The sequence below is a fragment of the Coenobita brevimanus genome, chromosome 79 (genome assembly GCF_032717465.1).
Source record: "Coenobita brevimanus isolate Jiangsu-jjx chromosome 79, ASM3271746v2, whole genome shotgun sequence".
Taxonomy (NCBI): Eukaryota; Metazoa; Arthropoda; class Malacostraca; order Decapoda; family Coenobitidae; genus Coenobita; species Coenobita brevimanus.
Window position 1 is genome coordinate 30,621,865 of NC_137032.1, and position 26,752 is coordinate 30,648,616.

The 26,752-nt window shown below is 42.2% G+C and overlaps 1 protein-coding gene across 1 annotated transcript in view; it reads left to right on the forward strand.

Moving 5' to 3' along the window:
- The first annotated feature begins 326 nt into the window (after positions 1-326).
- The window catches only part of LOC145409071 (uncharacterized), a 28,823-nt gene continuing 2,397 nt past the window's right edge, over positions 327-26,752 (forward strand). The window contains exons 1-2 of the mRNA XM_080279619.1: positions 327-791; positions 8,653-8,769. Coding sequence (XP_080135745.1) covers positions 327-791; positions 8,653-8,769 — 582 coding nt within the window. The remainder of the gene's footprint in view (positions 792-8,652; positions 8,770-26,752) is intronic.

Here is a 26,752-nt window from a genome sequence, read left to right on the forward strand (position 1 = left end):
TGATGCACTGGCTAGTGCTCATAGTAGGGCAGCATGTGAGAAAAAGGTTGGTTTTGGAGAGAGCATGGTCAATTGAGCATGAAACACCTAGCTCCCAGGTGCAAGAACTTTTGTGATGTGAGATTCGACGTTGAACCAACAGGAAAAAATAAAAACATTCCCCTGAAAAAAAGGACACAAGTAATAAAATCTGCAGACAAATATCCCATGAAAAATGAGGGATTACTGTACAGTATTTATAAATTTTTTTGCTTATTAGTATTGGCATTGTTTTCAGCATATTATATATTTCATTACAGAAAGCAGCAATGTTGTCAATCTGAGCAATGGAGGGTCCAGTATATAGCAACTTGTCCATGGACCTTCTATCTACAGCCCAGGTTTCACAACCAGCTACCCACCACGGGACACAAGGTCAGGTGTTACCACCTACTGTCCATCATGTGGCTGAAGTATCACAGCCAACAGCTCTTCATGAGGTGCAAGTAGCACAATCCACTACCCAGATAGGACTTCCTGCAACTGAAATAGGACAAAGCACAACGAATCTTGAGAGTTGTGAACTACATCCAACAACTCACAGTGCTCCTGTTAGGGTATCTTTAAAGACAGAGTCTGAAGAGCAGGTCTCTGTCATCCTAGATAAAGGTGCAAACCTGCAAGTTGATCTAGTAGATTCACAGGGTGAAGATGATGATACAGGAGGTGAAGGTAATGGAGAAGACAGCAAAAGGGAGCCCTCAGAGGAAGAAATTCTGCCCAGGAAGAGAAATAAACTTAGCAAGACCAAGGTGAGTTTTCAGCATCCTTTAAATTCAATTAGTATACATTTTTCATTGTGTTTATCAAGGCTCCATCATCCCTGCATGTGTCAGCAGCCTTGGTCACCAAATGGTGGCTGTCCATGCTCCTAAATCTCTGGCAGCCTCCCTGTTCAGTCCCTCATCCCTGTGGTCACACTCTATGACCTTGTCCCTTGTGTTTTTCAGTCTGCCTCTTACAGCCGTATCCCCAACATTCACATTTCTCACATTCTGCACCCAGTTGTCATCCCACATCCTCTCCACATGCCCATGCCATCTTAATCTATCTCTCCTTGTCACATCACCAATACACCCCACTCCCATCCTTCCATTCAACTCTTCCTTCATAAACCTAGGTTCCCCCCCGGCCTTGCATTCAAGAAAGCACCGCATATCTACACCTAATCATGGTCAATTCTGTACATTTAAGTCTATGAGTATCCTTTTTCTGTACTGCCCAGGTCCCACTACCATAAAGCATTACACTCTTGACACTTGCCACATACAAAGATCCCTTAGCACAAAGGGAGAGCCCTCTCAGTATCAGGAGAGGCAACAGCTCCCTGAACTTCTAACCACTCCTCACTCTAGCCACAGAGCTTGGTCCAGCCCCACGTCCAGCACATAACATGTCTCTCAAGTAAAAAAACTCTTCCACGCACTCAAGAGACTCACCAGCAAGATCAGTCCTTTCATGCCTGACAATCTCCACATGCTCTCCCCGACACACCGCACACATGAAATCAGCATTATCTCGTAGTCTACCTCTAATACCACTATGTCTCATGTACTTGCTTACCACAGACACTGCAGAAGATGAAATTACTCCCCAACACTCTTTTGGCAAATAAATACTTATTGAAAAAGCAAAGTAAAGCAGGTATTTAGGTAAATGAGACATTTGTACTACATAGTACAGCCTCTGAAATTTGAAGTGAGCGTGTCCAAGGACAACACAGATTTTAGAAAAATTTTAACTCTGAAATTACTGTAGTATTTAATTGGGTTTCCATATATCATAATATACCTTAGACATACTTTTGGCATGCCAGATTGCATAAGTTAATGCAGTTATCCTTGCCTTCCACTCACAGAAATATTTAACTGGTTACCCTTGTCCTATGCTCATAGAAGTATTTAACTGGTTACTCTTGTCTTATGCTTATGGAAGTATGTAATTGGCTATCCTTGTCTTATGCTCATAGAAGTGTTTAACCCTTTGCAGGCAGCAAAACCATATATAGACTGTGTAGAATCTGCTGAAAAAATGCAGGGAGACTATATAGATGTTTCCCCCAAAATTGTCCCCTGTAAATCCTAGCTGCGACTATATATAGTCGGCAATGTATAAGTGCCCTAGAGCCTCAGATATCCCTAACTGGCAACATACGGGTAGTGGGTGGCGTATATAAGGTTGCTCAGTCACTGACTCAATCAGTCTGTTCCTGGCTCTTAAAGGGGACACAACACTCATTGTTTTTCCTGTAGACCTCAATTTCTGATTTTCTTTTGATACTTGGATATTGTAGATATAATCATGTCCCACACAAGGAGAAACATTAGTAATGATGAGATACAACTTATTCTAGATCAGGATTTGGATGATGATTTCATTGATAATATTAGTAGTAATTCTACATCTGATAATAATGGTGATGACACTGATAATGATGATGAATCACAACTTGAGATTGCAGAGGAGCCAGATGATAATCTGTCAAGTGCAGAAGTTGATGGCAGTGATGACACTGCTCCAGTTGGTTGAGTTATTTTTCAGTTAGAAGAGAACGATTGGCATTTACAGGAGACACAGGGGTCAAAGTAGTTTTGCAAAATCCCCAGGATCCAGTGGAGATTTTTATGTCTTTTGTACACAGGGATATAATTGAACATATAGTGAGAGAAACAAATATGCTGCCAAGGTTTGTGAAGAAAAAGAAGGAAGGGGAAAATGAAGAGAAAGAGTTGAGATCTTATGTGGAAGGAGAATGTTGGGAAGATGTATATGGTACCATTTTAGATTTGGTCATTTTCAAGGCATAATAAAGAAGCCTACAATCTACTCATACCACTCCACCAACCAGATGCTTGCAACACCCTTTTTGCTATGTTGATGAAATGTAGCAACTGTTCCACATTGCGGTAGAGTTTATATATATATATATATTTTTTCCTTTTAGTGGAATCTCAAATTTCGACAGATTAGAATTCGATGAATCAAATTTCGATGAATTTTGGAGTGGTCTGCCTACCTTACTTTTCGATGCAAAGTCGCATATTTTGATGCTCTCAGGGCCAGACTCTAACCAAAACAAGCAAAGATAATATTTTTGATGCAAACCAAAATGCTAGAAGTGAAGGAAAATTATAAGAAAAAGTATGAGCCTAACCGAATATCATATGTGACATGTGTCAAGAAGAGAATGAAAATCAACATCATTTATTCATACAGTACGTGAAGCATGTGATGATATGGTTCCGAGACAATTCACCGTCAAGTCAGTTCACCCGTCAGATAATTCCCCATCAAAATATGGACGATTTCCCGTCAGGACAATTCGCACTCTGGACGATTCCCCGTCATTCTATAAATATACTTATTATTAATTAATCAAAACTTAAATAACTCAAAGATATAACAAGAGAAATTAGAGGAAGAGAATCAATAGTAGAAATACTAAAACAAAATGAATTACAGGTGGTAGCAAATACTGTACAGTAAGCAGAATACTGAAACGAAGAGAAGTACAGTAGGTTCGCTCAGTGCGCGATTCGCATTGTGCGCGAGTGACCAAAAATCATAACCAAAAACCCTTCAGTGCACGAGTTTACTGCACAGAATGCGAGGCAGAGGCAAGGAGTGACTCAAAAATGCCATTTTCTACTACTGCGCGACCACCCCTCACACAGCGCGTCACGTGTCGTCATGTTGATGCACAAAAATTCCCGGGCATTCTACTGCGCAGCTTGGGGTACAAGGGAGCAGGCGCGCCATAACAGTCCTGGCTTGTGCACTGTGCGGATCCGCTCTCTACAGCTAACCTGTCGTGTACAACGTGTGGTGTTTTTTGTGCTGCCTGTACTTCGCCGCACCATGGCTCCAACCCCAAGAGTTAAGAAACTTCTGACGCACGCCACCAAGTTAAAGATCATTAAGATGAAGTAGGAGGGTCAAGGAAACACTGCTATCGGGAGAACCCTGTGACTGGCTGAATCTACAGTGAGAACTGTGTGGAAGAACCGTGAAGCCATTAAGGCTGTAGTGAAGACGTACGGTGCCTCTGACCAGACGGCCGTTCGCGTGTGGGAAATCATGCTATGATACTAATGGAGCGCTATCTTGCCACCTTCATAATGAGGAAAGAAAAGGAAGGTGTTCCACTGAATGGTAGATTTATTTGGAACCAAGCCCAGCTCTTTTACAAGGCTGCATCTCGCAGGTTAAAAGTGGAAAAACCTTTCAGGGCATCGGTTGGATGGCTGGACCGTTTTCTCAAGCTCAAGGAACTCCGTTACGTGAAAGTGTCTGATGAACATGCCTCTGCCGATGAGCTGGCCGCGAGAGACTATCCTGCGATGTTTCAAGCGATTATTGAAGAGGGACAGTACACCAAGGACCAGATCTACAACATTGATGAAACGTCGTTATATTACAGGGTCATGCCCAAATTAACTTACATTGCTAAAAGACAGAAACAAGCCCCTGATCGCAAGCTCCAGAAGTGTAAGATGACAGTAATGTTCGCTGTAAACCTGTCTGGGAGCCACAAGATGAGGTCAGTTGTTGTACACACAGCTTCACACCCAAGTTGCTACAAAAACCTCACAAACATGGATGCAAGTGGCGTGTATTGGTACAAGTCCGCAAATGGTTGGATGACCGGGAACATTATGGCAGACTGGTTAACGAGGCGGTGTGTCCCTGATGCCAGGGCCAAGTGTCGGGAACTGGGCATTCCATTTAAGATGCTCCTTGTGCTTGATAACGCACCAAGTCACCCTCCATACCTTGAAGATCTTCATAAGGATTGTCGTGTTGTGTTTCTGCCGCCCCGCATGATGTCACTAGTGCAGCCACTGGATCAAGAACTAATTGCCACAGTGAAGCATTTCTACCATAAGCAAGTGTACGACTACCTACGCAGGAAGACCGACACACAAGAGGAGCTTCATGCCCTACAAGAAGATCACGACAAAGCCCTTGATGAGGCATCTGCTCCCGTTCCATCTCCACCAGCATCTGTATCCCAACCTGCTACAGATGCTATGACTGTTGAGGCATTTTGGCGTAATTTTACGGTGAAGGACGCAGTTGAATTTCTCCTACAAGCCTAGCACCAGATTACACCTGCAACGGTGAACCATGCGTGGCAAATGCTCGTGCCTCACTTATGCATCACCCAGGAGACGGCCATTCAACCACTGGCCGAGGCTGAGGCAGCAACATTGACAGCAGCACAAGCTGTACCAGGTTTCGAGGACGTTACATTGGCGGACATACAAGAAGTGCACACTGCTACTGAGGAACAGCCTCCCAAGGAAGTGTTGCAACGGATAGACGAGGCTGATGCAGAGCCCGACGCCAGACAGAGTCAAGTTGAGCAGCCTAGCGTGATGGAAGGCAGGACTGAGCTGTGTGTGTCAAACATTAGCAAGATCCTTGCTGCCGTGGATAAGCTCAAGGAAGAGGTGAAGGAACAGGAAGTGAGCAACCTAAGAACGGAGGAACTTCTGGTTGGTATTGACAAACTCTTCCGTTTCTAGACAGGCACAGGGAAGAAATAAACAGGAGAAGACAGACGCTCATAACAAGCTACACACAGTGGGCTCAACTTGGTAAAATTGCGGAACCAGCGACATCGTCTGCTCCTGTTCCTGTTGAGGATGAAGAGGATGCAATGTCTGAAGTGTCAGCATTGGACTTTGAAGGGTTTATGGTCGAAGTGAGTGACTTTGATGCTCCTGGGGAAGGTGATCAAGAGGAGTCTGTGGAGGGAAGTGTTGGTGCGGTGGGGAGTGCGAAGCTGTAAGTGTTGCCGTGCCTCGGAACCCCTGTTATTTAAGGTCATTAGGCCTGTTGTCTACTGTTGTTAAGGTGACTACCCATATTTTTGTTATTGTAGCTATAGCTTTAGTACAATGTGTGAAACATATGACCTTTATTATGTCTCTAAGGGCCAAAAAATGTCCAGGTATGAGGGGGTACTGCCCATATGTATTTATTCCCATAAGATTATGTATTCCTAGTACCCGAATTCCCAGTGCGCGAGGTCGTGGACCGCCCAATCTCTCACGCACTGTGCGAGCCTGCTGTACAGTAATTATGAATACAAATAAGGAGCAATATAGAAATGAACAATAGAGACTGAGAAAAAAAATAGTCATGTTGTTTAAGGACAAGAGCTCCTGGATGGGAGTAGTAGGAACCAACAACAACAAGCCATGTGCAAGGCGATGCTCTATTGTCAGCGGCCATCTTGCGACTTTCCTGCCAGCAACCAGCCCTCTACAGCCAATTGCTGCACTTTCAGCCTGTACTTTCCATATGTGGACATGCATTTCACAGCAGTTTAGTTGTATGTTCTTTGTATTTTTGTCACAACTTACCTGTTTCAAGATGGCAAGCAAGAGTGGTTCTTCGGGTAGCAGTGGTAATGGATGAAAGCAGCCTGGCACCTCCAAATATTCGCAGCCTAAGGAGAAATGGCAATACAGGAAAGGGCAGAAATACAGCAAGTACACACATGCTGACAGTATGGCAATACAATGCAGAACTACAGTTACTTTACCACAATTATAGTTCATAAAGTTTAGAGGGGGTGTGGGCAAAAAATTATGATTTTAGGTAGTTAGGTTCGGAGGCCCCGGACCCAAACTAATTTTTCCCATAAGAAGTTCAGTTTAAATTTCAACGTTTTCAGTTTTGATGCGTTTTTTTGGTACATATCCCCATCGAAATTTGAGAATTCACTGTATTATATTAACCATATACTGCTAATGATGTAGATCTACGTCCCCCCCAGAAACGCCAGTGACGTAGATCTACACCCTTCAGCATTGATATGTCGTTGCAAGCAACCAGAGTAAAGTGGAAGGTAGCTAATAACTCATCTTGCTTACTTCAGACATTTCTCTGCTATGCGCACAACACTGATTTAATAGTGCTGGAGGTGAGTGACAGTCTTCACAGGCTCGCAGTCACTCTGCTTTCTCAGTAATCATGAAGATTTCACAGGTGGAGTGGCACCACTCTGACTCGATTCAATCAACTTTCTGGCTTTGGTGATTACTTTTATTAGTGCCAGGGATCTTATATTGATGTATTAAGCCCATTTAGCCAGAAAAAAAATAAAAAAGTTGGCTGGCATTGAAGGGTATCTTTTTTTCTTTTTTCTTTTTCCAGCACAGTACGGGTTAAAACTTTACATGTGGTAAAGTCTGTATATAGATTAAGTTAAAACCTTGCGTAATGTGGTGTAACAATATTTATGTTCCAATCCTGTTGTCAGGGGCATCTATATAAAGACAGTTTTTATTTTATTAGGTGCTTCTGAGCAACTGCTGCCACCAGCTAAGGGTTAACTGCTTTTCCTTGCCCTATCTCATACTCAAGACATACCTTTAGCATGCCAAACACTGTACCCTAGTCTGTTATCATGGTAGTACATTCCAGCCATATTGTACGATTGATTGCTTTGCGATCATTCACTTACAAGGTCTGTTCAGAAAGTATCTGACCTTTGGCTCTAAAAAAATTAATAGCTAACCTGTTGAGCTAGGACACTAATCTCCGTCATAGTAGGCCCCTTCTGACCTGACACACATAGCCAACATTCTTTCCACTTTCAGTATTTCCTGCAGGTGCTTTGTCATATCATGATCACTTCTCTCGTCTCAAATTGGGAACCCTTCAGCAGAGTTTTGAGCTTGGGGAATAACCAAAAGTTGCATGGAGCCATGTCTGGTGAGTGGGGAGCCTGCTGGTCCTGCAGGATGTTGTGCTTGGCCAAAAATTCCTGAATCAGTTGAGAAGAATGCACAAGGATGTTGTCATGGTGCAGCTTCCAACTTGCTGCTTTCCAAAAGCTTGGTCTCTTCTGCCAAATTGCATCATGAAGACGACATATAACATTGAGGTAGTAATGTTTGTTGACAGTTTGACCTTCTGATGTATATTCGTGGTGCACAACATCATGGTAGCCGAAAAAAACTGCCAGCATACTTTTCACCTTGCTGTGAACCTGTCATGCTCTTTTTGGCTGAGGTGATCCTGCATTCCACAGAGACAACTGTACTTTGGTTCCTGGGTCATACCCTTACACCAAAGTCTCCTTTCTAGTGGTAACAGTCTTCAGAAAGTCTGGATCGTGATTTGGATACTCCAACATGTCTTGGTGAGTGCACGAATGTGGTGATTGCACTTCACTACACAAAAGCCTACCCCTATCCTCCAACGAGTTGTTGAGGAAAAAAATGAGGTCGGATACATTCTGAACAAACCTTGTATGTGCTTTTTGAGTGCTTTCTCTTTCCTGATGTATCAGACTGTATTCTAGTAATGTATCCAGATAAACTGTATGACTAAATGAAAGCCTGCTTGTATCATACTTTTAAACTTGTCATGTACTGTAGAATCTTTCCCAGATTAATTCAGTTAACTTCACCAGAGATACAGTGAAGGTCTACACAAGCCAAATTGCAAGCTTCATATGAGGTACAATTAACATTGGTTATAAAACAGTGACTCGGGAAGTAAACTACCATACCTTACAAAGAACCAGCCTGACAGGAGTTAAATGTTTTACATTACTACACTTGACTTAATTTTATTTATTTATTCTTTTTTCAGGCAAAGAAAAAAGGGCGAGCAAAACGGAATTTGTCAATGACTGATGCCCAGATGGCTTCTGCCTTCAGTTTAATGAGGAAACGGCGGCAAGACCTTACACTTGGAGCGAAAGTCAAGGTCAGTTTAGTGATTGTTTTTAACCTTTCAGGTATGCAGCAGGGTTGTATAATCTCACATCAATCCATTCACCTGATGATTAAAAAGTGAATGCTGGTCACTGGAGCATTTAGTGCAATGGGAAAAAATGAGTAACAAACTTTTTACCTCATCGGTATCATAATTACTTCATAGCACGCATATATTATGGTCTCACATGAAATGTCACTATCTATAATTCTAGTATTTGAATGATCAGGTTCTAAAGTTTTTCATAATGTCCCTAAATGCATTTATTGTACTGTAATGTTAGTAGTCCCAAACATGCCCAAAAAACAGCATTTTCTGCTACTGCGAGGAAGTGATGGAGCATTGTTGTGTGGATATGGATGTGATAGAAAGCGTTAGGAGAAATACATCGAGGTGGTTTAGCCATATGGAGAGGATGGAGACTGAGAGACTAACGAGGAGAGTGTATGTAAGGCGGAGGGGGGATGAGGGAGGGGGAAGCCGAGGATGATATGGAGGGCTGGAGTGGAAAGGTATATGAGAGAGTAGGATGTGAGCTGGGGAGAGGGCAGTGAAATGGCGGGGGACAGGGCAATATGGAGGCGATCTGTTTGTGGCCTTCCCTAACAGGATTAAGGAAGTCAGGCAATAGAGATAGTATGGACCTGCATCCCAAGGCACCCAGGATGTGACTGCACAGAAACCCACTGTCCACCTCCTCCTCCTTATTTCCTTACACCAGCTGTAGACCCAAGGTTGATGTAGTAATTTTTGCACAAATACATTAGCTACACACAAACGCATGCACGGATGCCCAAATGCACACTTTTTCATATCTCCATTCATTGCGGTTTTTCAGTTAATAACTTCATTTTTTGAATTAAGTGACCAGTATCAAAATGAAAATCTGCAACATAGCCTTACAATTCTACAAAAAAAAGGTGCCCAGTGCTATTTTTTCCAGACCCAGCTGACCGTTATAACTTGTCCAGTTTTGCATGTTTCATTCCTTCCCATGAGCACTCCTTCCTGAAATCTCTTGATAATGCCTCCATTTCTATTATGAACAGCACCAGGCTCAGGAGTGATCCCTGATGTGCCCCAGCCTTAATTTCAGACTCATTGCTGGAAGTTCAGTTGAATATAACACTTATGATATCTATGTATGTTACTTCTGTGAAATTGTCCAGTTCATGGACTGAGCAGACTGCTTCCTGTTCATGAAATGGGCAACGTCATACAGTTTATTTTGTATTTTTGTATCGTTTTTAAAGGCTACCACATGCTTGCATGCACTGGCCTTTTTGCTAGATGGCAGCTCTCCATGCTGCTTGATCTTTCCTTGTCTCCCTGTTTAGTCCCTTATCCCTGAGGTCACATTCTGTTATCTTGTCCCAGATCTTTTTTGGTGTGCTTCTTGGAACCGTACCCCTGTTTTTTGCATTTTTCACCTGCACCCAATGGGGTGCTTCTGAAAAGCTTAGTATTCCGGTAGATGTCGCCACCATTGGGAAAAACACATTCCCGACGCTATTTAAAAAGCATATGTCATATGAGAGGTATAAGGAAAAGAGGAATAGGGCGAAAAGGGTTGTACGTGATGCTAAAGTGGCAGCAGATGAGAGGTGGGGCGGCTGACTGCGAATTTTCGACAGAATAAGAATATGTTCTGGGAGGAGGTTAAAAGGGTGAGAAAGGGAGAGTCTGGGAAGGAAGAGTGAATAAAAGCAGAGGATGGAAGGATGTTAATTGAGATGGATGCAGTAAGGGGCAGAGTATTTTGAAAGATTGTTAAATGTAGAGGAGGAAAGGGTGGCTGAGATTGTGGCAGATGGAAGGGTTCAAGGAATAAATGTGTTGGGAGAGTTGAATGATTCTTTGATCACAAAGGAGGAAGTGGAGAAGACAGTAAAGGAGATGAAAACAGGGAAAGCCGCAGGTATGGATGGGTGTGCTATGGAATGTCTGAAGGGTGGTGGAGTGACAGTTGTTGACTGGGTAGTAAGATTGTTGAATGTGTGCTTTGTGAAAGGTATGGTGCCAGTTGACTGGGCAAGTGCTTGTGTGGTCCTGTTGTATAAAGGCAAGGGTGATAAGCATGAATGTACTGGCTTTAGGGTATAAGTCTGTTGAGTGTTGTAGGTAAGGTGTATGGTAGAGTGTTAATTATGAGAGTTAGAGAGGGTACAGAGGGAGTGACTGGTGATGAGCAGTGTGGCTTTAGGAGATGGAGGGGATGTGTGGATCAGGTGTTTGCTGTGAGACAAGTGTGTGAAAAGTATTTAGCGAAAGGCAAGGATGTGTTTTGGGCATTCATGAATATAGAGAAAGCTTATGATAGAATTGATAGGGAGGCTTTGTGGACTGTTTTAAGATTGTATGGACTTGATGGTAGGTTACTAGAAGGGGAGAAAGGAAGGGAGAAGCCTAAGTGATATTTACATTCACCTGGAACTACCTAATTATTGCAAGCCACCACACTGTATTCTACGCTAAGTAAATCTTCCCTGGAATTTTCCACTGATTTCATCCATTGAAATAAGCCCTATGCCCTATTCTTATACCAAATAATATGTACAAAAAAGAAATAAGGTAAGTGATAGTGCCATACACCTGGAATTAGCTAATTATCACCTGACAACACCTCACGTGCACTCGTTCGCTAATTTTCACTGTTTATTTCCCCTTGAAATATGCCATATAATCTATTTTCGTAATAAATATACATATAAGGAGGGAAGGGAGAAGCCTAAGTGATATTTACATTCACCTGGAACTACCTAATTTATTATGTATTGTCTTGGTTTCCTGCCAGTCATTTCATTGCTATATATTAGCACGTCTCGTAGGGCTGAAGTTGGTAGTATTGCACTCACCCTAGTACTAACTTCCGCTGCTTTATAGCCCCATCCAAAGGGCCCTGTGACCTTTACCCCCTACTAAACCTCGTGTGGAAAGAGGTAAAGGGCTGACAATTGATAGATAGTGACTATGATCTTTTTATTGAGTAAAACAGTGAAAGTGGAATTGTAAATATAGTGTAAATAATGTGTAAACAGCAAGTGAAAGCAATAAATGTAAATATAAGTGAACAGTGGAAAATAGTTTTATAAGTTACTTCAAGTGACAGTGCATAACACAGTGTAAATAAAATAGAAATGTAAATAATGTGAATAAAGTAGAGAACGTAAATAGAAATGTAAATGAGTGGTATTATAAGAATACGAGTATATATACTAGGAGTAATGAAAATGAAAGTTTCACTCTGGCATGTATGAATACTATGAGTTATGAGAGTGAAGGTGAAAGTGACATTCACTCTCAATGCTAGTATACAGGACGAGAAAGTGAATGCTACGTATTTTACTGGAAGAAATTGAATTCCTACAGTGACAATAAACTACTATTACTGAAGGAAACTTATGGATAAAGACTGTAGATAAATATAAGTGTTAAATAGTAACCGAAATATAAACTGTGAGTGTTTTTATGAATAATAGACAACACTAGCGGCGAACGATCAGAAGTGGGATGGTCATACGCCCTCGTAATTTTCATTGCTTTCACAGTGTTTTTTGGGGGGGAGTATGGATTCCAAACTATTTGAGAATCATAGATTAGTATTTCTAGTGATAATATCAGGCTGTGGTAATCATATTACGAGTTGTCGGGAAGTGTAAAGTGGAGACTTTGTTACCCAACTTCAGAGGTCTCCACAAGTCCTACGGTACTCGACGAAGGCTCAACAAACACCCAAGGAGAAAGCTGAAGGTATGTGCCATAAGTATATGTAATTTTAATATTCTAGGACTAATAACTGATTTTTGGTAAATATTTTTAGAGTCTGTTGGAGCGCGAATATGCCCGCGGGAACCGCAAGTCAAAGCAAAACAAGCCTGCGGTTTAAGGGTTAAAGCACTGTATTATCTATGTTTGAGTAAATTACAGTGCCATGTAACTCTACAGTACTGTACGTATATATACAGTACTTCCGACATCCATTTCCACTCATTTCACACACGTGCATGTACACACACATATTGCATCACTATTTGAGTTTCTGATATTTCTGCAAGATTACAATAATGCAGGCTTGTATAAGTGTACATTATCATGAAGTACATCACAAATAAAATAAACTGAGCATTGTGTGGGCGAGCAATACACAGTATGTGAAGAAAACTGCAGCATCACTCCACATCAGTCAAGCTGTATTATAAACAAACAGTTGATCACCTGCTACACAACTCAAGGCAGTGGTGAGAGATTAAATATTGCTGTAGTTGTTTTACATAAATAAAGGAATACAAAATTATTAGTCCCCTACCAGTCAAGCTGGTCAGGGACTATTGGTTTGCACGGTTCTGTCTATCAGAACTGTACGTCATCAGTCCGTCCACAATTTCCTGTCCACATAGTAACTTCCATATGTATGAACAGATTTTGATATACCTTCACACAGTTGTTCCCCATACTATGACGGTGTGTTGCACGCAGCAACCCAGCCATCTGCTTCCAAGGTCAAGGTCACACTTGGGGCCCAAACAAGCTTGGGTGCTGTCACACTTAACAGCCATACCTACATTCGTGCTCGCTCTGTGTGTTGTCTGGGAGATCACTGAAGGCTGTAAATCCATTTTGCTGTCATACCCACTTTGTATACACAGTACATATGTATGGTTATCATCTGATAGGGGACTTTTTATTGCATGGCAATAGTTGGCAGGGATTTGTTTTCCCATACAGTTTACTGATGGATGTTAAATATGAATACAGCTGCAAAGTATTTTAGAACAGAAGGACATACATTAGATGAGGAAAGAAAAATGTACAAGAAATATACGTCATGGTTAGTAATGAGTATTTTAATGATAATTATCATTATCTTGAGTTAATTGATGAAAATAAAACTGTCAGTGTTATAAATCACTTGTAATTAGGGTACTTGATGCAAGCTAGTTAGCCCATACTGCAAAGCCTGTGTCAAAGCATGTCTGAACTATGAGAATTAAGGCAAGGATAGCTAGATAAATACTTTTTCTGAAGTTCAAATTTGTTAAAAGTTTAAATAGTTTGTGGACACAGGCACTTTGAATTTTAGAGGATGTACTGTATAATGACAGATTTTGGGTAATGCATTATTGGACAAATGGGATTACGGTACTGCACAAATGGAATTATGCAGATTGCTCCATAAGAACTATTGTTATTTACCTAATGGAGAAGAGAGAGTCCAGAATTTTTCACAAAATTCCTCTTTTGATCATCCTGAGAATTTTTCTCCAAAGTTGTTGTGTTGATCAGTCCTAGTATGTCTGGCCAAGCATATCCATCAACTGCAGGCAAGCCTAGGGAACAACTACTACTACTGCAAGCAAGCAGTTGCCCCAGCAGGGCACTCCTGTATGTTCCTTTGCTAGGAAAGGTGTAAAGATTTGGCTCTTGTGTGGATGCCTTATTTGTGTCTCCACCCATTTAACCTGGGTACTACAGTAATGTAGGCTTTACTTCACCCATTGATCTGGTTATGTGGTTATCACCCAGCATTGTAAATGGCTTCCTAGATTACAGGAAACCATTAGACATGTCATGAAATGTAGAGTCACTGCAAGTGGAAAGAAGAGACATGCAAATAGCATTAAAAATGTATTGACCATCAGCAGGCTTGGAAAAATAAGTGGCATATGTGGGATTTTTCATTTACTTAGATAGATTGTGAAATGCCACTTGGTTGTTTGGAGGGGATTTGAGACTTAGAGGTTAGAAGAGAGGGACTGAGCAGTGTCTTTAATCCCATGAGGACTGAGATCAGTCATCAGAGCCAACAAGCTCACTCCCCCAGGAGTCATCAGAGGTTTGTCATGATGTGGTGTGTGATGTGGACATGTTAGCACAGGTGGATAAAGATGGTGGGTTATATGTTAGTATCATGAATTCATTGATCAGCTGTAGGGGTGACTTCTTGATTTTCTGTACTAACTGCTTTCTGCATTGCAGTTATTTAGTTGATTTCTGTATGCTTCTTCTTCTTTAGCCTATCTTTGTTGAGAACACCTTCAGGCAGGAGCTCCCCTTCATTCGGTCAGGTACTTCCAGAATCTTGCTGCGTTGCTGTCATGTTGGTCTTGCTTCATTGATCTTGCCAAGTGTAGCTGCTGCCTCTACTTGCTCTGACACTGCATGACACTCTTCTTCCTTTACCATGGCTACCATTTTGTCCAGCAATAAAGCTAGCCCTGTATCCGTCATTCTTATGATATCATGTCAACTTCAAATGAAACCTTCTAGATTGGTCCATGCCATCTTTGCTACCTGCATCAGTGTGGGAAAGACTGGGAGGAACTTCCTCCACCCATACTGAATGGGCTTCGTTGTAGCATTGCACTAAGTTGCACTTTTCGGGGAGGCGGTGGCTCAGTTGATAGAAAGATGGCCTTCAGTCCTACCAGATCCAAGTTCAAATCCTCGCTGGGGCAGGGAACAGTTTAAGGATTGAATTTCATAAAATTAGACTCTACTGATATACCAGAAGACCCACCAACAGTCATAAAGATACCCTCTCAAATACCAGTACACCAGTCCTGTATGAGACGGCCCTAGCATTTATTCAGTATTGACTGTGGGTGTTAGTGCTGAAGTGGTGACATGTAGAGGTGTATGGAATGTAGAAGGACTGCTGGGCCTTGAGAGCAGGCTGTGAAGCCTACGGTATGCCCAGAGTTGGACACATGGGGGGGGTGAGAGGGAAGGTGGTGGTGACCATCATCTGTTCACTTGATATGGTGCTACCTGCCTTTTCTTTCACCTTATCTTTTTTTTTTTCCCCTGTCACTTTTTATTACTCTTCCTTCCAGTTTGGGTGACTGTACAGTGAATGACAAGTCTGATGATTTCCTGTAACCCAGGAAGTGATTTACAGTTCTGGGTGGTAACTATATAACCAGAGAATGGGTGAAGTGGAACCTGCTATGGTGCCCACGTTAACTGGGTGGAGAGATGCAAATCTGGTATCCATCCAGGCACCAAACCATTGTGCTCTTCTCCATGCCTCACTATGGTGAGATGCTATCTGCTGCAAGAAGGCATCAGGTCACTCAGTGGGCTGGCCTTCCAGGGAAGTTACTTGCCTGCATTTGATGGGTCTGCACAGCCAGACAGACTGGGGTTACTCAACAACAACCAAGCCACAGTAATGTTTAAGGTGGCATCCATGATCTAAAAAATGCTTGTAGGATATTGTCAGACTTGACATTTGCTGGTCTTTAGGATGGCATCATTGAAATTGAAATGCTTCCAGAATCCCATCAGTGTCTTCACATTTTCATTGGCTCCATCCTCAGCAATTGCATCTGTGTCCATTCTGCCCCATTCCTTTCACTCGTAACTCTACTGTCCTCACCTTTCCAATTAATAGGATGTCATAGTGCCACAACCGTCCTGAAATATATTTAACCTATGAATGTGACTATTATTTCCTGCTGTCAGGGTTGCAGGAGACTGGTTGTAATAGGTGTGAGGAAAATTCTGTAATGGAGTGGGTGGAACCCAACAAGGTAGGCTGGATGGCTTGGGCTATTGTCTGTCTATCTATCTATCTCTCTGCCAGATGCCTTAATCCTGTAAGGAGTAGCCACAAACATATCACCTCCATATTGCCCAGTGCTCTGCCAGCTCACTGCCCTCCTCCCAGTTCACACCCCCTTCTCTCATATACCTCCCCACTCCATCCCTCCATCTCGTCCTCAACCTCCCATTCCCTCTCCTCCCGTCCACTTCACTTACGTACACCCTCCTCATTAGTCTCTCGTTCTCCAGCCTTTCCACATGGCCAAACTACCTTAATATATTTTTTTTTATGCTTTCTATCATATCTACATCCACGCCTCAATGTTCCTTCACTTCATCATTTGTCAGTCTGTCTTTCCATGTAACACAACTTGCTCCTCTCAGATAGCTTATTTCCACTGCTCTCACTCTTGACTTGTGTTCTTCCAACAGGACCCAAGCTTCATAATGTATTTTTCCAAACACTTTCTGTCACATCTACAGCCACACCACAATGCCCCTTCACTTCCTCATTTTTCAGTCTGTCTCTCCATGTAACATCACATGCTCCTCTCAGATAGCTCATTTCCACTGCTCTCACTCTTGACTTGTGTCCTTCCAACAAGGTACAAGCTTCACTTCCATATGTTACAGTTGATATCACAGGGCTGTCATGCAACGTTTTTTTGTCCATTGTCCATAGTCAAAATAACTTTAAAGATAAGGTTGCTGTTTCTCCAGTAACTCAAAGCGTTTTATAGATGCTCAGTGGTAGAACGCCTGACTCAGGACTAAAGAGTCATGAGTTCACACCGCGTCTGGGTATGCTGTCTTGCCGGGAGAGGTAGCGCTCTCCCATCACCTAGCTGGTTGTAGCAGCTGTGGCTCAGTGGGTTAGAGCACTCTGACTGAAGGGTCGGAGGTTCAAGACCACCCAAGGGTCATTGTTAGACATCAGGAAGGGCATCCGGTCATAAAGTGCTACACGCTTCAAAACCAGAAGTCCTCTACCCAGGGATAACACCTTAGCCCTTATGAAAAAAGGGGGACACTTAAAAAAAAAAAAAATTAAATCAAATCAAACCATTTCAGCACAGTGGACAATACTGCTCAGCCCTTGGATTGTGCATCCACAGGAGCTTGAGTCACTCAATATTCTTGTGTTTCAGATGTATCGGATTTGTAATCTGGTAGATCACTAGGGGTTTCACTTTGTCGGAGATGGAGCAGCATGGAGAACCAACATTAGGTGACCAAGGCTGATTGATGCAGTTATGTTGGAGCCTTTATAAATGAATGAACAAATCTCCTTTTGCATTCACTCTAAGCAGTATTGTGACAGTTTATAGATGCCTTGTAATCTGGTGGAGAGATCTCATCCCACATTAGGAAGGTGGTAGAGGGTAGGCATTTCATTGAGCCCATTCTCATCCATTTTAGACACTTAAGATACACTGTAACCACCATCCTCAACTATCTTCTTGAAGGAGGTTCTATGAGGCTCTTCAGTGTTGTTGTAGGCACAACCAGCCTCAGCTAGAATGGAAACCTGATGAAGATTTTTATATGCACAGAACTTTCTCATCCAGTCCATGCTAGCTGTGAAAGGCACTGGGTTCTCGATGTCCATAATCTTAGCCACTATTGAGTACTATAGTCGCGCCGCACGACTCTGAGGTTGTCATTATCGTACTCTAGCAACCTACCATTCAAAAGTGAGTCCGATTTCGTATCATATTATACACAGATCATATTATTATGCACTAATATATTATACACAAATATTATTATACATGAACATATCATACACAAATCACATGCGTCTCATACACAAAATGAGATGCACTTTTGAATGGTAGGTTGCCAGGGCACGATAATAACAACCCCAGAGTTGTGCGCTGTGACTATAGTACACTTCACTTACCAGTGTTGTAGGTCTCGAGACCAGTTTGATGTGGTCTTGATCTTGGTCTCACTTGACGTGGTCTTAGTCTTGATCTTGGTCTCGAAGCTTCTGGTCTCAGGGTTTTGGCTCAAGACCAGGTCGAGACCAGCATTACAAAGTGCATCGCGGCTTGGGGAAGGTCGGAATTTATGATCATACAAGGAGAAAAATCACGGCTGATTCAATTCATGGCCTGCCATACTGCTTTGTACTGTCTATAGATACTGCATGGCAAGCGCTACAGTGATGATACATGAACTGAGCCCTGTGAGTGCCAATAGAGTGCATGCAAGCATGTTTGCAACTCTGTTCACCTCCGTGTACTTCATATATGTGTGTGGTGTATGGAATCCCTGCACCCTTCGTACACATACACCACAGGTTTAGCTAGTTCGCTCGGGAAAACGTAACCACAAAAATTTCTGTTTTCCTATGTTTGCTTCTTCATGCCAGTGAAGCAATGAAAGCAAAAATATTTTACCTAGATATTCAGTTGTTCACATATATTAAATATTGTAAATAAATTTCCTCCCTTACGGGGGCATAGCCAGGATTTTGGAGCGATGGTGGCCAAGTCAAACATCAATGGCTTCCAACCTTTTGAGTTATGGCCCTTCACAGCTTCCAAATGGCTATCATGGAGGCCTGCAGTGACTTCTGTGATCTTTTTAGAAGAAATCAGAATATTTTCTAGTGTTTCACAGCCACCCTCATATTTCATAAACTTATTCACCTATGACCGGGGGGCCATGGCCATGTGGCCCAGTGGCGTTTCTAGCCCCACTAAAGTGGGGGGGCCACCTGGGGGCTGATAAATCATCTGTAGTAGCAAGAAGAGCAGTGAGCAGACTTGAATGAGGGCCCCTTTCAAGAGGGAAAATTAGTGAAAACTGTTCTCTTAAACAAATAGTGGGTAAAGCTGTGAGAAGTATTTGGAGCACTTATAGAAGTAAAATATATATTTTATATTTATGAAAATTTTTGCATCCCACCTTTGTATCCTGAAACCCCTTCGGTCCCTTGTGTAATCATCCTGAAAAATACGTAGTCCTCCTCGTCTGTTCACAAGAAATGAAAGACGAATATGTTGTGTATGGAACGTTTGGGCACGGGTAAAGCTTGGAGAGAAGTGCAAAAATTAGTCTTCCAAAAGTCAGCTTTCACATGAGGAAGATACAGCTATCCATGAGTACGATGGCACTGACAAAGTATGCAGCACCATACGTTATAACTTCAAAACCGTACTTTCAAAAGCTTAAAAACTTAAAAAGCTTTCAAAAGCTGTAACATCGGTGTGCAGGGCCTTAGAGAGGTATGACTACGCCCTGGGGTGCCTGGAAAACATTTGACACAGGCCAGAAAAAGAAGCAAAATTGTCACTCCTGGTGTGGTCCCTGGTCCCTCCATACTTTTGAGTTTTGGCCCTGGGAATTATCCCCATTGCCTTCTTCTCTCTTTCATTCTTTTTAGTAATTGTCGTCCCAGTAACTCCTCGACCTCATTCAACTCACGTGCGATAATCAACTTAAATTCGTTTAAAAGGTGTTGAGTATTGCATTGGTACATAATCTGCAACTGGGTGGTTGAGGTACCAGTGCATTCACTTGAGGGGCCAAGATGCCTGTGAAAACTGACCAGCAGTGCAGCACCTGCAGGCTACAACTACTTTTCATTCATTCAGCAGTGACATAAATTCTTGGTCTTGGTCTCGGAGGGTCTGGTGTTGGTCTTGGTCTTGGTCTCGGAGGATCTGGTCTTGGTCTTGGTCTCGGAGGGTCTGGTCTTGGTCTTGGTCTCGAGGTGCCTGGTCTTGACTACAACACTGTCACTTACCTTATTGGAAATGACAGTGCTGTCCTCTGGCACACGAGTCTTGCATCATACACAAAATTTAATTTAATACTGTATAGAGGCATAAAGCTTAGGGACCAGATAACAGTTATGCTTAGCTTTTGTTGATTTGAAGAAGGCTTTTGATGGCCTACCAGGGTCACTGGTGAAGTGGGCAATGAGACTGCATAGGATTGAGTAGTTGGTTAGAGTGGTTGTGGGAGTGTGCAGGGGCCTTGTGTCCAACACACATTTCTTTAGTAATAATTGCCTTTAGTATGATAGGCGCTCAAAGTATTGAGTTGAAAAATAAATTAGTTTAGTATGGAAGACTTGGGTTAGCACCCACAAATGTGCAGGAAATCCAAGGAGTGTTTTTTTTTTTTTTTTTTTTTTTTTTTTTTGGTGGTGGTGGTGGTGGGGGGGTCTGTTGCTCTGGGATGTTGAGAGGTGCCACAGCCATTGAGAGCATGCATTGGCCAGGAGAGGTGATGTCAAAAAGTGTCAGTCTCCTTGTGCTAACACCATAATAGCATGGAGACTTTTTTTTTTTTTTTTTTTTTTTTTTTTTTTTTTAAGCCATATTGCAGTTTTATGTGTTTCCTTATTATTGTATACAATATTCTAGGGATTATTGTGCCTTAAATTAGAGTCTTGGCAGGTCTAAATAATTTCCCCATAAGGTTTATTATATGTCCAGTATGAAATTAGTCCAGTACAGCAGTGTTGTCTCATGTAATTACAATACTGGATGCAAGGCCACTGAACAAGGGTGCTTGCACCCAGTTGAGAGTGAATGGAGATTTGAGTGATGAGTTTCCCATGAATGTTGGTCTGCATCAGGGGGGGTAATTTTTAAGCCTCTTATTGTATATCATGGTGCTTGAAGCTCTTTCACATGACTTCAGAACTGGACTCCCGTGAGAGCTGTTTTATGCAGATGGACCTGGTGTTGATCATGAAGACTGTGAGGGCAGTGCAAGAAAAATTTAGGAAGTGGAGTGTAAGGGTAGTGAAAAATTTTTAGGAAGTGGAGAGATGGAATGAGGTGCAAGGGACTGAGAGACACTTTCAAAGCAGGAATGTGGCCATGTGCAGTTTGCCACAAGGGTCTATCTATCTCTGTCTATTTCCAGATGTACTAATCCCGTAAGGGGTGGCCACAAACAAATCGCCTCCATGTTGCCCTGTCCTTGCCATTTCACTGCCCTGCTCCCAGGTCACACACACCTCCCTCAAATACTTCTCCACTCCATCCCTCCATCTCATCCTCAGCCTCCCCCTCCCTCTCCTCCCCTCCACCTCATTCACATACACTCTCCTCATCAGTCTCTTACTCTCCATCCTCTCCATATGGCCAAACCACCTCAATGTGTTTCTCCTAACACTTCCTATCACATCCACATCCACACCACAACGTTCCTTCACTTCTTCATTTGTCAGTCTGTCTTGCCATGTGACTCCATACACTCCTCCCAAATAATTCAATTTTACTGCTCTCACTCCTGACTTCTGTCCCTCCAACAACGTCCAAGTTTCAGTTCCATACGTTAGACTTGGTATCACAATATTGTCATGTAGTAGGTTTGTCACTTCCATGCTCACTTCCCTGATTTTTATCACTGCTTTCAAGGAACCAGCAACCATTCTTGCTTGTTGTATCCTTTCAAGCACTTCATCCTCCAAACTTCCATCCTTACTCAACACACTACCAAGTACTCAAATGCACTGACATTTTCCATTTCCTCCTCATCCAGCCTCACTGTACATTCATTGACTTGACTTCTCTCGAAGACCATAACCGTACTTCTCTCTACATTCACCTTTAGATTCCTTTTCTTACACACTCTCTCAAACTCATCCACCAAGCCTTGCAATTCCCCTTCGCCTTCACTTACCAACACAGTATCATCTGCAAGCAGCAGTACAGGGAGATTCCAAACACTGCCCTTTCTTATTAGGGCCACTCGAACATCCACTGCCCCACCTTGTATCTCTTTTATAACCCCATCCATATACAGATTGAACATCTGTACCTCAAGTTTTCCAGCCTCTTGGAAAGAAGCAAATATCCATCCTGTTCCTAAAAAGGGGGCAACTTCTGATCCATCAGACTATAGACCAATTGCAATAACTTTCATTCTCGGTCAAGTTTTTGAGACGCTAATTGACAAACACATAATCAAGCATCTAGAAATCAATAAATTACCGGTAATCAGTGGTCGGCAGTATGGATTCAGACAAGAACATTCTACTGTAGACATTCTTTGCCTTCTTACCCATCAGATTAACAAAACAATAGACCAACACGGTGAACACACACAGTAGCACTAGATATATCAAAAATATTTGACAGAGTATTGCACCAGGCCTTATTGTCTAAGATGTCACACTATGACCTTGCATCACTGGTTCCTCTAATTTCTTCTTACCTTCATAATAGAAAAATACGGGTCATGGTAGATGATATTTATTCTCAGTTTCAATCCATAAATGCTGGCGTACCTCAGGGATCAGTTTTGGCACCAACCCTCTTTCTCATTCATATAAATGACCTCCTGTCTGTCATGCACAACCCAATACACTCATATGCTGATGACTCGACCCTTCATAGTTTTTTCACATTTAGTACCTCCTTTACACAATTTGATATTATAAATTCCCAAGTAAACATAGCAATTTCTCTGAACCAGGACCTTTCTAAAATTAATCAATGGGGACAAACAAATCTGGTCTCATTTAATGCTCAGAAAACTAAATACATTAATTTCTCCAACAGAAGAATCCCTCAGACTCTCACATAATTTTAAATGATGTCAGTATTCCCATATCCACTATAATTGATATCCTAGGTGTTACTGTAAACCCCAGCCTAAGCTGGACAGCTTATGTTAAATCCCTTGGTAAAAATGCTTCCAAAAAATTGGGACTTATGTACAGAGTTCGTGAGTTCTTCACTGACGAGCAGATGGCCACAATATACAAAAGTCATGTGCATTCTCAGATCGAATACTGTTCACCACTGAGAAGTGGATGTGGAGCGGTTGCATTGAAGCAGTTGGACAAAATTCAAAATAAAGCCATTAGATTAATCAATAATCCTGCCATCATGCAAGACCTTCCTCCATTATCAGTATGTAGAGATGTTGCTTCTTTAGCATTATTTTATAGATATTTTTACCGTAAGTGTTCAGACGAACTGGCTTCAATAGTTCCTCCCCTTCACATTTTCTCCCGAAATACTCGGGCAGCTGAGAGCGCCCATGAATTCACACTCTCTCCCCCGCAATGCAGAACCTCTGCTTATCAAAATTCATTTTTCCCCAGAACTACTACTCTCTGGAATTCACTTCCTGGGAGTTTTTTCCCACAAACATTTAATCCACTTCAATTCAAATCCAGTTGTTATAAATATTTTATGAATGGAGGATGCCTTTAGGCACATGGACTTTTTTTTTTTTTTTTCCCTATGTTTTTCCTTCCTCCATTCATTATCTATTTAAAAAAAAAAAAAAATGGACACATGACACATCCCTGTTTCAATCCAACCTTCAAGTAGAAAAATTCACTCAGTTCACTATCCACATGCACTGCAGCCTTAGCACCCTCATACACTCTTTACAGCATTCACCAACTTCCCATCTACTCCATATATTCCTAATGCTTTCCACAATCCTTCCCTATAACCCTGTCATATGCTTTCTCCAAATTCATGAAGGCCCCATATAACTTCTTTCCCTTCTCAACAAACTTTTGCACTACAGATCTAAGAATGAATATCTGATCTACACGACCTCTTCCCTTCCTGAAACCTCCCTGTTCTTTTCCAACTAATTCCTCTCCTATTTCCCTATCTCTGTCAATAAGTATCCTACCATATACTTTTCCTATCACACTAAGACAAATGCCCCTGTGATTACCACACACTTCTTTTTCCCCTTTTCCTTTGTCCAAGGGAATAATTATACCTGACTTCCAATCCTCCATGACTCTACCTTCCTCCCATGCTAATATGCACATCTTTCACATCCATTCTGCTATCATCTCTCTGCATGCATCAGCATTTCAGCACACACTCCAGCAATTCCTGGAGCTTTCCCCATTTTGGCTTTCTTCGTTGCTTCAACAGCATCCATCCTACTGATTTCTTCCTCTCTTCTGACATCCCTCCTTCTCCCAGCCATTCCCCAGCCACTTATACTCACATTACCTTCATTCTCAATGTTTAACAATTCCTTAAATTGTTCTCTCCATCTACTAACTTTTTCTCTCTTCACTATTAATCTACCATTTTTATCTTTCACCCCCTGACTAACTTCATTGTCACCCTGTCTAACTCTCTTTACCCATTTCCAGAACATTTTCTTACATTCCCTCCACTGAACGCTCAAATTCCTCCCAAATTCTTCATTCACTCTCTTCGTACTCTCTCATACCAATTTTTTCACCTCTGTCTTCCTCTCTACATATAAATCTTTCTTCCATCTCTCAACTTCTTCCACACCCCTGTTTCTCATCCACTCACTATATGCATTCTTCTTTTGTGCCACAGCCTGTCTCACCTCTTCATTCCACCATGCTGTTCCTTGCATTATTTTTCATCTTCTCTTCACCCAACACACACCTCACATGCTGCGCAGATTTCTTCTGTGAATATCTTGCACACACCTTTCACATCTCCCATCTGCTCCATTCCATATTTACCCAGTCACTCCTCCACTTCTCTCTTATATTCTGCCTTTTTCTCATCCTCTTGTAACCTTTCCACTCTCCTTGCATGTACTACTTCCTCCCATCCCTCCCCTCTTCAATTTCTCCATGTCACTTGGATCTTGATTCTCACCACCACCAAGTGGTGGTCAGAAAGTTCACTCCTCCACCCTCTATATACTCTTGCATCCATGACATGCCTTTGCATCCTTTCATCCACACACACATAATCAGTCATTGCCTTCCGTTCATTAGGTTCACCACCCACCCTCCTCAACACTCGCCTTGTATACCTATGGATTATTTTGTGCCTGAGGAGAGTATTGGCTATCACCAACCCCCTCCCAGCACAAATGTTGTCTAAATCATTGCCATTCTCATCTATCTCAGCAGGCACACCCCACTCACCAACCACTCCATCCACTTTCACATTCCCTACTTTACCATTCATATCGCCAGTCAAAAACACTCATTCCATTCATACTTTTCCATGCATGAATTCACATTTGTCCAGAACTCTTCTTTCACAGTCTTGTGTTGGCGCATACATATACACAATCGCCCACATTTGTAGTCCAACTCTCAGTCTTACCCACACAGTTCGTGAGCCAACAGATCCATACTCTCTGATATTCTCCTTCCATCTGTTACTCATAACAATACACATTCCTTTTTTAGCCCTTTCATTCTCACATACTCGTGCACGTATACCCCATCCATACTCACATTCTCTCACACTCTCACCTCTCCATTTAGTTTCAGTTAATCCTCATACACCCATTTTCACACCCTCAGGCACCTGGACAGTCTCTCTCTTTCATCTCATCAGTCGCACCCCTTACATTCCACGTCGCCATCCGTACCATGTCCTTTGTTCAGTCCTTAGTTGTCCTCTTTTGGTCAGTCCTGGTCCGAGGCTTCATATTTGTATTTTTAGTTAGACGTTTTCTGGGGAGGGACACTAACCCTCCACCAACCCACTAGTTGTCACATAGGGAACACGTGTTGGTTGGTTATGAGGCTACCACTCAGTGTTGTAAATGTTTTCCTGGTTTACAGGAAGTCATTTGGCATGTCACTGACTGTAGAGTACCACAATACTAAGTGGGTGGATGGTGGGCCCCCCCCACCATGTAAGTGTGGGAAATAATTTCATGTTGTGCAAGGTTTGTGATAAGTGGGTGCATAAGAGTGCATAAGAGATGTAATGGGATTAGAGGTGGACTGTAATATAATGCTGATTTTTTTTTTTTTTTTTGTGCAGTGTGTAAATGGGAGCATACAGAAGGAGAGAGACAGGAAAGGATTAATCTTGCAGGAGAGTGTCTTGGGTGTGTGGAGGAGCTTTGTTATTTGGAGGTATGATGTGTGCTGGCGGTGGGCTGGAAGTAACTTGGTAGCAAAGGAGTGGGTGGAAGAGGTCATGGAGTTGTTGCCTCTCCTGACATTGAGAGGACTCTCCCGTAGTGCTAAAGGGTCCTTATTTATGCAGCATGTCTTAGAAGTGTAATGCAGTACAATATGGTAACGAGACTTGGGCAGTAAAGGAAGAGGATGTTCGTCGGCTCAGATGTACTGTACAGAGATGAGAATGATTGGATGGAGTGCATTCTTGAATGACAGATCTGGTGGGGTTAGGTTTGCAAATTAGCAGTCGAGAGGAAGGAGGAGACTTCAATGTAATTGTGCTGTGATAAGGAGTAGATTGAAATGACTTGGGCATATGGAAAGTATGGAGAATGGCAACTGGATGTGGAGGGCGAGGGGTATGAACATTGAGGGTAGAGTTGTGAGAGATAGACCGAAACAGAATTGGGATGAGGTCACAGAGTATGACCTTAGGGATAAAGGACTGATTACAGAGACTGCTAGAGATTGAGTAGCATGGAGAACCTTCATCAGGCAATGAAGGCCAGTATTTGCAATGCATTTTGGAGCCTTTATAAAAGAATGAACAAAACTACA